Source organism: Leptodactylus fuscus, chromosome 6, assembly GCF_031893055.1.
Source record: "Leptodactylus fuscus isolate aLepFus1 chromosome 6, aLepFus1.hap2, whole genome shotgun sequence".
NCBI lineage: Eukaryota > Metazoa > Chordata > Amphibia > Anura > Leptodactylidae > Leptodactylus > Leptodactylus fuscus.
This window is the reverse complement of record NC_134270.1, coordinates 79776949-79789289: the sequence shown is the minus strand read 5'-3', so window position 1 is coordinate 79789289 and position 12341 is coordinate 79776949. Positions and strand designations below refer to the sequence as shown.

The 12341-nt window shown below is 38.5% G+C and overlaps 1 protein-coding gene across 1 annotated transcript in view; it reads right to left on the bottom strand.

Annotated features, from left to right (window-relative positions):
* The window catches only part of BCAM (basal cell adhesion molecule (Lutheran blood group)), a 46304-nt gene that overhangs the window by 10162 nt on the left and 23801 nt on the right, over positions 1–12341 (bottom strand). The window contains exons 7-14 of the mRNA XM_075280271.1: positions 12143–12267; positions 11357–11516; positions 8169–8284; positions 7937–8078; positions 5453–5580; positions 4384–4528; positions 3924–3959; positions 2252–2387 (exon numbers count right to left, since the gene is read on the bottom strand). Coding sequence (XP_075136372.1) covers positions 2252–2387; positions 3924–3959; positions 4384–4528; positions 5453–5580; positions 7937–8078; positions 8169–8284; positions 11357–11516; positions 12143–12267 — 988 coding nt within the window. The remainder of the gene's footprint in view (positions 1–2251; positions 2388–3923; positions 3960–4383; positions 4529–5452; positions 5581–7936; positions 8079–8168; positions 8285–11356; positions 11517–12142; positions 12268–12341) is intronic.

The following is a 12341-nucleotide window of genomic DNA, read 5'->3' as shown; positions in this document are numbered from 1 at the left end:
GGTGATGTTCATTGCTTTACCTACTCCTCTTTGCACAATAATACAGGCCACACATCATGTCTAGAAAACCTCTGATAAAAGTCAATGAGTTATCTCCACTTTGGTTCATTCACCTGTAGGGGATCTGAGTTGCAGTAACCTAGCAGGTTTCGGCTCCCTCCACTTTGTAGTTCCTGCATTGGTGGCTGCTGAGAACAGATGGTTGGTGGGAGCCCTGGGTGAGGGAACTCCACCAATCTGATAGTGATGACCTACACTAGGGATAGGACATCAATATCAAGTGATTGGAAAAACCCTTTAATACCTGTGCTGCATTTTATTCACTAGCCTGACTGTAGCCCGAATGTTACAAAATACTCAGAAACTAACATGACAGAGACTGGTAAACACAAACTGTCATGAACTAAAATCTAATATGTGATTTGCCTTCCATAACAGGAAATGATTCTTCTTTAACCTCAAAAAAGCTCATAACTGTTGGAATTGTGGCTTTTTTTAAACAGATGGGCTGGGAAATTTTAGCTTTAGGCGGGGTGATGCCACATCTTAAGTGTTTTGTGGTTCATAAGAATAAATTAGCTAAAGTTCATAAAAAGAGAACGTCTTTCCTCTGGGAAAAATGCATTCTCTGTACAATTTGAGGATACATTTCTGAAATAGTAGATCTTGCCACAGATATAAATATAATACTCACTTAAAACGTTACAAAAATAACCATCTTTGGTTCTCCAACTTACTTAGGGGTAACAGAAACATACAGGAAAGAAATAGAAATGACCTGTCAAATGTTTTATTACCCCCTCCCCCAATCATGTCTATAGATATAGCTTGTGCAATCGTTGTATGTAAAAGAGATCATCTATCTTGCTTGTCAATTTATTCATACATGTCTAGGAGAATTAATAATAGTAGTAAAATACAGGAATGTAAGAACAGATGCTCCACTATTTCATGAAAAATATATATGTATATATATTTTAGGGAAGTTGTCCAGTCCTCTTAAAGGTGATCTGTACATGTCACGTTCTCAATAACTCCTGGTGCAACACTACATATATGTATGGTGCTGGCGCCAAAGCAAAGCAAAGCAAGGAATGCAGCAGGCACAGCAGCTGTGCTCTCACTAACTGCAGGATAGAATAGCTAGAATGGCCTGGATCCAAGAGAAGTCAAATCTCAGCTATGTAGCCCATAAAGAAGCTGCAGTCAGTGGTAACTGTGGCATCTATGTGGCTTTCTCTGTCTCCCGTCCGCCACACCCCTGTTTCCCCCAGGTACAGGGAGTTGAGGGCTTTCATGAGGTCTGATATCTGAGTAAAGGCCAGTGGCCCCCTCAGACACCAGTACTGTATTAGCGAAACCGCAACCAACATATTATTTCGGAAAGTAGAAATTGTAGCTTCTATTCTTTGAGTTGAGTTATCCTTTAAATGCTACCTCAATAAAGACACCAACAGGCTGCATGATGTCTAAGCATAGCTTTTCACAATCGGTATGCCTATTACATCCATCGGAAAGTATGAGAGGCAGAGAAGTGTATTCTTCAAATGAATGGACAGGAAAAAGACATCACAGATATTATTATATCATTTACAGCACATGACAGAAGAAAGCAGATGCACACAATTTTATTCTGGCCGATATACTAGCTGGGAGTCACCAAGCACAGCTGTCGAAAAATAAAATGGTGAAAGCTGCCAAATAGAAAAGCCGGCATTTAAGCTATGTAACGCTTTGCAAGTTATCTACTTATTATACAGCAAGAACACCAACACTCTCAATAGACAACATTTCAGAAATTGCAGAAAAATGATATATTCACGACATATCCACAGATTATACCATAAATCTCTGATACAAGTCGCGTGTAGTTACAGTATCTATGGTAGGACGGGAATCCCTGTGTTTAATGAGTCACAATTGTATAGGTAAAAAGTCATATATTTACTTACAGAAACATTTATGACTTTATAACTGAAATCTACAGTTCTAGAGCAGAGACTTCCATGAGATACATTTGGTACATTTCACTATTATTAAGAATGGCATACAAAATGGCAATTTTAATACATCCCCCCCCCCAGGGTAATGTTAGGGGAAGGATTAGGAATTTACTACACACATGTATGTGGCGCTCACTAACAGAACAGTGGACATACATTATGAGATATAATTTAGGTTGGCTGTCACTTTATCATTTTCATTCCAGAATATTCACAATTTACAACTACACTCCATCCAGATTACTTACAGGGGCTGTTTTTCTGATCGGCCACAGGACAACTTTCCTTTTTTCTGTAAGAAGTAGAAGAGAGCGACCACCAGGAGAAGGAGAAGTACACAGACAACCACGGCAATGATAGCTGTGCTGCTGCCACCGCTTTGCTCTGCAAGAGACAATATTGAGCATAAAGTATGTATAGTACTGTAGGGCTGAAATATAAGTAGGAGGGATGAGATAGAGAAAGGCAGTATGGAGAAAGGTACACTTTAAAAAATGACATTAATATCATAGGGGTATATATAGGGCTAGGAAATTAATAGTATAATTTCCTACTCTGGGCTCCAGTGCTGGGCTCCTTCATCTTCAGGCCTCCTGAATGATGTCAGGGTTCACTGAGGCCTATGATTGCGCCATGACACTGCATGGTCACTGAGGCCAAGTCACAAGCCTTAGCACTCCCTGACATCACTCAGAAGACCAGAAGAGGACAATGAGCCACACCAGCGCCTCTACTGAAGAGACCTCAAAGTATAATAATAGCAGTTCTGTCCAAATGAAACCACTGGGCAAACCTTGCCAGTATTGGCAAGGTTTGCCCAACAAATACTCACATCCAGTAGACTTCTGTGACTCACAACAGTAATCCACTTGTACAGTTCATTATAAAATCAAATTATAATGGGGGCAAATGGGCAATTACTATGGATTATTATAATTTACCCCTGGGTGCGTGGCATTTAAACAGCGCATGGCCTAAAATAATTGTTCCTTAATCATAATCCAGGTAAAATGCCCAATTAATTGTGATTTTGATTTAAGCTATAATCGCCCAGCCCTATTGCTATTTGAACTTCTTATAGTGTACCTCTTTAATATTTAACAAATATGTTTCCTTCTGCACTTTTCAGATGAGAGGGTTGAGGTTACTTGATATTGCTGCTGTTACTCAGTGAGTCAGGGAGCACTTTTAAACACTGCTATGCTTGTAGATAACAGGCTACAAGTGTACAGAATGAGGCAATACATTAATTAACAAGCTGGCAGCAGCCTTCCCCTCCTCCCCTCCCTTCTCCGTAGGCTGGTCTTACACGACCGTAATGATTCTACGGTCCGCATGGTGCTGATCAGCAACACTAGTTGCTGATTGGCAACATACACTACGCAGATATCCGTGTCCTGCCGCACTCGCCCATAGAGTTCTATGGGCGAGTCTGTGCAGTGCCGCAATTTACAGGCATTACGGACATGCTCTATAAATTGCGGACCACGGTTGCGGCCCGGCCACAACATGGATAAAATATCCGGTGGTGTAAGAGGCTGCATTGAGTATAATGTGTCCGCAAATGGTCCACAATTGAAAACCGTCAATTGCGGACCATTTGCGGACTTACATTACGGTCGTTTAAGACCAGCCTTAGAGTTGTGTGTGGGAGTTGGATACAGAGGCAGATCTCTATGTAAGCAAGTAGTCTAATGGAAGATAAGCAGGAATAGAGCAGCTTATTAAGTGATAAAGGACACAGATCTCCTTAAGATATACTATAAAGTTTCTTATTTTCTCCTGTGCTATTCATTTATGAAAAGTTGTTTATAACTGGAGGTGTGTTTTAAGTACATTATTTCAATACCAGTATTTAAATTTCATGCACGAATAAACAAGGTTCCCTCATAACATAATATATACAGTATGTAAACATACCTTGGGCAGGTGCAGTGCTTGCAGGCGTGCTGGTTACTGAAGAAAAAGAAACAATAAATCATTAATTGTGATTACCATTATTAATATATATTAATACATGACATTTGATAATGGACTTGTCAGAGTTTCCTATATCAAATACAAGATTCTGTAGTCAACTCAATGATGAAACAGTATGCAGTAAGTTCCCAAGCTCCCTCTAGTGGTGGCTGCATGCAAACAGAGTTTTAAGATTTAGCTGTATGTAAATTATCTGGACTTGTATAACATCAAAACAGACAACCTCAGACAACCTCAAACTCAGACTAATATAAAAATGTATTAAAATATTGATTCGCACATAACATTGAACCTAAAATTACATAGGACTAAAGTAATAATAATATGGGGCTATCATCATCATCATCAGTTTCCTATATTTACAAGATACACCCCCCCTAATTCCCTAAGTCAGACTTACAGATGATCAACTTGAATTTTTTCTCCTTGGATCCAAGTTGATTTTTTGCAGTGCATGAAATTTCATTAATAAGTTTGGAAGTAGCCTTCACTACAACGTTGCTTTTTATACTCATGTCAGAGACTTGCATGTCAGTCTGAGAAGGCTGAAAGAGAAATATAACAATCACTGAATACAGTCCACAGAATGAGCAAGGATTCTGATAATAATGACCATTGTTAGGGTTCAATTAGTCAAGTAGAGATCACAAAACCCACTGAATACACTGAAAAAGGCTGTGGGACTTTAGTCATCATTGGGCAAATTTGTCCAGTTCAGAGAAATACAGTAACAATGACAAATACAGTGAATGCTACTCTCAAAGCAAAAAAAATTTCATTGTCGCTGACTCAAGTTGCTATCCCTAAAAATTATCATAGTATATTGTCAAAAAGCTCAGAATTACTGTGCAAGTGCTAGAAGAAAATGCCTATCCAATAATTTAACATCCAACATTTCCAGCTTCCCAGTACATTGTACAGAATAATTAATGGAGGCATCATGAAGAAAAATTTGTTCTGTAAACATTAAGACCTCATGTGGCTCTGAGAGCGGAAAAATAAAAGTTATGGGGTGAAGTCAAAAACGAAAATCAAAAAATGCCGTGGGTGGAAAGGGGTTAAAAAATGATAACATGGGACTTTTCTAAGTGGCTGTGGCCAAGTATCCCTGATCTCCTCTGCAGTTAGAAATATGGAAGAGCCTGGACCATGCCCCAGGTTTCAAACCTCCTGTGATTTTCTTCTTATGTTTTACTTTTAAATTCCCCTTAAAGGGATATACACAATAAGTTACTTACATAATGAAGGCATCTAAACGCTATATGACAGTAGTAACATTAGGAAGAATATGCAAATCCGCCTTCCATGATGTAATTAGGAAGACAGTTGCTGCCTCATTGTTGCAAACCAATAGAGTAACATTATTAAGACTGGTTATATAAAGCTGAGGCTGGAATAGACTATCTTGCCTATAACATCTTTTTATTATAATGTAATTTTTCACTGACATGACAAATAGAGATGCTAACCTTCAGCTCTGATGGATGCCAGCTTATCTCAGGTTTTGGGTATCCTGTTGCTGAACAAGATAATGTTATATTTTGCCCATCAATAGGTACATCAACTGTTTCACTCTCAGGCCCAAGATCTGGGGGTCCTACAAAGAAGATAATAGTGATTAGAATTGGTGGAGTATACTGTAGTTCTACTGTAATATATGAACATTCCTCTCTACGCAGCTGTAAACTAAATCTAAGGTGCATAAAGAGACATGGGGTTGTGGATTTTGCTAGGCCACTGCAAGAAGGCTACAGTTAGTGGACAAAACAAGAATTTGAAAAGTGAATATGATAGGACAGCCATTCTGATGAGATTTTAAGACTTTGTTTTACTGTCTTTTCAGTGCTAGTAATAAGTTGTCACAAGACATTATAAGGGCTGCATGGAATTAGAAAAGAAGAACAATGTTTATCTATTGCCTGCCACTAGAATGTACACTCATCATCACATAGGGGCTGAACTGTACAACTGTGGCATGAATCTGGAAAATCTCATTGAACCTCTTTATGTGAGTTATGCCCCAAGAATATTTATCCTCTATCCATCTATTTCCCTTGAATTCCTTCATCCACACTTATTTTCTGCCTGGGTGCGGTCAGGTTGAAATCACAAAGGAGGAAGAACACCCCCAATTCTCAAGATTGGTGGTGGGTGTCTGCAATCAGATAACCACTAATCAGATATTTGTCCTCTATATTATGGATAATGGCTAAGAATTCTTGGTGTAACCAAACATACAAAAGTTTCCTCAATTCAAAATAGCAAGCCAACATATGGCAAAACCAACTAGATAGAAAAGGCCGCATATACAAATACAAGTAGTCAATATATAGATATATATATATAAAAAAAAATATATCAATATATTTTATTTATTCAAAAATTGCATGTTAAAATATATATATATATATATATATATATATATATATATATATATATATATATATATAATTATATATATATATATATATATATATATATTCAGCAGAATAGATGGAACACTAGTGAATACACAGATAAAGACCAAAGTAGCAAACAGACCAAACACTTCAAAGGTAAGAAAAATAATATTAGAAAGAGGGATAAGAAACAGGGCAGTTGATATATACCCTGAATATTATATCAATATAAAAAAAATTTTTAAGCAGTAATAGCTTCCCCCTCATTCATAAGCATACAGTATAAGGATTGATCCACAGGAACAATTGAGTAATCCTATGTAGTGCCAGAAAGATTATATCTATCAGTAGATCAACGCTACACTACACAAAAATAATGGTGATAATATGCACCTTGAATATAACCCCTTGAAATACACCATGCATATAAATGTCACTGCAAAGTCTATATGTAAATGATAGAGATCATAGACAGTATACAGCATGTATAATATAGCTCAATATGCAAGCATTGTGAGAATATAAATATAAATAGCAGTAATAAAAAGGTATACAGGTGTACAAGGGATAGATGTAGTGACAATGAGATATGAAAGTCACCACTATCTTAGCATGGGAAAAAACTCAATACCTGTAGACATGATGAAAAACTGTTTGGTCCGTGCTACCACAGTGGAATTGCCCTTAGGCCGAACGCTACAGTGGAATTGCCCTTAGGCGTTCGGCCTAAGGGCAATTCCACTGTGGTAGCACGGACCAAACAGTTTTTCATCATGTCTACAGGTATTGAGTTTTTTCCCATGCTAAGATAGTGGTGACTTTCATATCTCATTGTCACTACATCTATCCCTTGTACACCTGTATACCTTTTTATTACTGCTATTTATATTTATATTCTCACAATGCTTGCATATTGAGCTATATTATACATGCTGTATACTGTCTATGATCTCTATCATTTACATATAGACTTTGCAGTGACATTTATATGCATGGTGTATTTCAAGGGGTTATATTCAAGGTGCATATTATCACCATTATTTTTGTGTAGTGTAGCGTTGATCTACTGATAGATATAATCTTTCTGGCACTACATAGGATTACTCAATTGTTCCTGTGGATCAATCCTTATACTGTATGCTTATGAATGAGGGGGAAGCTATTACTGCTTAAAAAAATTTTTTATATTGATATAATATTCAGGGTATATATCAACTGCCCTGTTTCTTATCCCTCTTTCTAATATTATTTTTCTTACCTTTGAAGTGTTTGGTCTGTTTGCTACCTTGGTCTTTATCTGTGTATTCACTAGTGTTCCATCTATTCTGCTGATCACATATATATATATATATATATATATATATATATATATATATATTTTAACATGCAATTTTTGAATAAATAAAATATATTGATATATTTTTTATATATATATTGACTACTTGTATTTGTATATGCAGCCTTTTCTATCTAGTAAGAATTCTTGGTGACCTAATCCCTTTAATTGCAGCTGCTATGGAGTCAATTTGGCCTGTGCTACACATTTGCTCTTACCCTCCACAATAATTGTGACACTCTCCTCTTTGCGCAATCCTGGCACTGTAGGCACTGTAGCTTCACACGTATAAACCCCAGAATCCGCGTATGATAAATTACGCAAACGATGCCTGTTGCTGCTAGAAAGAACCATGTCCCCCTGTAACAGAACATTGTGAGATGTGAAAACAAGCTCATCCATTACTACAAAGAAAACAGAGAAGGCAACACTAGATGGGAGCAGCTTTACCTTCTTCCAGATCAAGTTGGGTCTTTCTGAACCATCACCTATGCAAGAAAGAGGAGCATCTTCCCCAACAGAGTACCGGACTTCTCCAGATGGGATGAGAGTTAGAGGATTTAGGTCTGTGGCAAATGAAAGGTTGTGTTATAAAGTGGAAAATTCTGCAAAAAGAGAGAGAGACTGAAGAGTGTATTTTTTTAAAATTAGTTTTATTGAAAATAAACATATATAACACAACATAAAACAAGAATAAAAACCACTGTGTAATATACATGATTCCAGAGTACAGTCAACATACAATCGAGAGGGTAGAGCAGGTACAAAATCGATGACAAAGCATACCAAATAACCAACATAGGGCACCGGATATATACATGGTACAAAAACAACAGCATTCAATTTCTAAAGAACGCTCCAATCTCTGAGAGAGCACTACGAAGACCCAGAGAGTATAGTGGGTTAGTGGAGATGAGCACTATGAAACCCATACCTGGGAAAATTTAGCTGGACAACCTCTGTTCTTGTAAACAATATTCTCATAAGGGAGAATGGAATTAACCAGTTTGCACCACCGGGAAAATGTGGGGGTTTTGTCAAGCATCTGCCGAAGGGCTAGGAATAATGCTTCCCATAGAAATACCCTCTCACGATGCGTCCAATCTTCCTTAAGAGATCAGTCCCAAGAGACAAAATACAAGGATAGTCAGGTCTGTCTATCCATCACCCCTTGGAAGAGGAGAAGGACGACAGACAATGATCTGAGTCAGGAATTGGAGGAGGAGAGACCCAATATCAAGGATTCAGAAGCTGCCCAGCTAGGTAGTACAAGAAAACATCCAGCAGTGCTGCACCAGTCTCATCCTTTTAAGAGTGGACAGCCTCAACTTAGGTCTATCCATCCCCCACACGGACAACCACATCACAGACTCAACAGTGGTAAAGTAACAATTTGGGACCAGAGTATCAGTACGTTCCAAAGTGTATAATAAATTGGTAATATTAACATTTTTATTAAATTAATGCCCCATGCAGGGAAAAGGCGTAGTGATTTCCATACTGTCCTGAAATTGCCACACCTCTACCTTGCTTCAACTTACTTTCTTATATCTCTTACCGCCCATTGGCTTGTGCTCATTGCTGTACTGCTGCATTGACTGTATTGTGCCTACTGTTTGCCTCCCTACTCAAGGCACTTTCTGCTATACCACTCTCCCGCCCTTGTGCTGTGTTCCCTGCTGTCCTGTCATTATAGACTGTATTGGGCATACTTCTTCTACCTCTTCTCTTCACCATTTATCATATTATTTTAAGCTTTCGTTCAGCTCTACTTGCCGTGTAATGTACCCCACTGCCATAAAGGCAATCCAATTTCCCTCCTAGGATCAATAAAATGACTATTTATATGATTATCTATCTTGGGGACAGATGGGAGGACAGACCTGCTATAGACTTTCACAGCCTCTGGAACTGGTTATATACACAGTGTAGAACTTACAAATCACACAATATGAACAGCAACATCCTAAACAGTTTTGGCTATGGTAATTGGGGAACAAACCACAGTGTGAGCAATAGAAGGTTGTAGGTCCAATAGGGAGGGGATGGCTCTTGCTGGCATCCTTTATAAATACATCATCTGGTGTATATCCGTGTAAAGCAGGACCAAAACAGCAGCCTGTGGGCCCAACCCACATCCAATGAACCAAGCAGAGTGTTCAAAAATAAAGTATTCTACATAGGGATGGTAGCATTCAATATAATCCATGAGCACTCCAGAGCACTATTGCATCCCATCAAGAGTGTACTTCATAGAGCTGTTCAAACTGTGCGGTAAAACAGATCCATCGAGATCTGGCTAAGCCTAGAGTGCAAAGGTCACAGAGAATGGTGCCTCTGAAAACAGAACTTTCAACCATCATTCCATGAATTCATCGGGGCACTGGCCCTTGGTTCTATCCAGTAATCCAACCACCTGTAGGTTATTCCGTTGCTACCTATTCTCGAATTTGTGTGCATTTTGTTTCCAAAATTCTACCTTTCTATTCAGCTCTTTCACTATTTAAGGGAAGGTGGCTATGCGGTCATCTAGGGCAGATGTGTGTTCCTCTGCATGAACCAATATTTCCCTTAAGTCTCATAAAGCCAGTCTGAGTAGGCTATCATCCACACGTACCTCATCAATTTTTATGGTAAAGGAGATGCTGAACCTCTTTCAGGCTAGGTTCCAAATCATCAAAGACAGAGAGATGGGGAGACTGTGAGTCAAGGTCCAGCAGACCACATGACACTGTGGAGGTGCCATCTGCACCATCTTGAATAAGGTCCCGGGCATAAGCTGAAAACTTCTCTGTGACATGACTCAATTCAGGCTTATCCTCTTCTTATCCAGCTTTCCGCACACTTTATAAGGAATTTTGGAAGAATCAGCAGGATATAAATGAGGATGCCGGCAAACAGCTTGGATTGTGTGCATCCGTTCACATCAGGTACAGGCTATGCCCCCTAAAGGTTTTATTTTCTAGAGGCATAACTCACTTAAAGGGGATGGCCCACACTTCATGACCTATTAGAGGGCAAATTGAGCTAAAAGGGGAGATGAGCACTTCATCACAACCCATAGCTAAGATGTTGTATGAATTTTGAAAATTTCTTCCAGAATGACATCTATCTTGTCCATTTGTGTCTGGTATTGTGATACAGCTCAAACCAAATGAAATGAAGTTAGCAATACCTATGAGCCTTGCTTACTTCCTGCAAATATACATTATTCATATCACTGCTACAGCCAATCGCTTGCCTCAGAAGTCATATACTGTATATACCAGCATCACCGATGAGGCCAGAGATTGACTGCAGTAGTAATATAATTTATGTACATCACATGATGACAGCAGCAAATAAGCAAAGACTGTCAGGAACCACCAGATCAATGGCACTGGAGAGGCCAGGGATTGAAGATGCCAGTAAAGGTTTTATATTTATGTTTATATTTCATTAATTCCTGCTCTGGAGTAAATTAATGAAGTTCCCCAAAAATCCTTTAAGGTTACTACTACTACCTATTGTATATCTCTGCTGCTTTTCATTAAAAAAACCTAAATTATCTAAATAAATTTGTAAATCAGCAAGAATAGCACTATGTGGTAGACAGTGCAAGACAGTGATAAGTGGTAGCATGCAAAGGTCCCACTTACAGTGAATATAGATTTCTTTCTGCTTTTTGAGCTCAACGTCTCCAGGGCTGTCAAAATCCAGAGCTTCACAGAAGTAAATCCCGCTGTCATCCCTAGAGATGTTTTGGAAAATGTAATTCCCATCTGAACCAGAATTCAACTCCTCGATATCATTCTCAGCCTGAAATTTACAAAATAATTACAATGAAGAACAATGGAAGTTGAGAAATATAATATGAAAACAAAGTGGAGGATAGTCACTTTGTTTCCAGAAACCGCACCAATCTTGTTCATGGGTTGTGTGAGATTCACCCTAACTCCATTTAGCTAAGGCCCCATGCACAGAATCATTGCCAAAAAACGCTACAGAAAAGACAACAGCAGAAATGCATTGTAGTTTTTTCTGCAGCGTTTTTCACAGAAAGTCCGCAGTTTTCTTCGCAGACTTTCTGCAGCTATTATACCTGTTTCCGTAGGCAAATTGAAAAAATGCTTGCAACGGAATTGCTGATTTTTTCCTGCAATGTGTGGATGAACACTTATTTTGTTCCAACCTAAGCCTGACTTTAAATGGTTTGTTTGAGTTTAGAAAATCACCTTTCCATTTTCTCTGTAACAACATCTACGCTTTTGTCTATGTACTAGTGATACAGGTTGCGGTCATTCACTTCAGTGAAGTTGAGCTACAATACCAGCCTCAGCCCATAGCCCAAAGTGGCGCTGTTTCTGAAAGAATGCAGCTGTGTTTTTCAAAACTCCCAGCCATGAAAATAGAGTAAAATTGAAAAAAGCTTTAACTCAAAACACCTTCTGTTTGTGGAACAAGTAAGTAGGAGCTGGGTACCCATCTCCTTCACAACGTAGAATCACTTTATCTCCTTCCTTAAGAGGCTGATCAGGCAACACAGTGAATTTCACATTTTCAGTGTAATCTGGAAGTTAAAAAATTAACAGCTATTATAATAGAAATTTAAAAAATTCCAAGACAAAGCTGGTTGATGGGTGC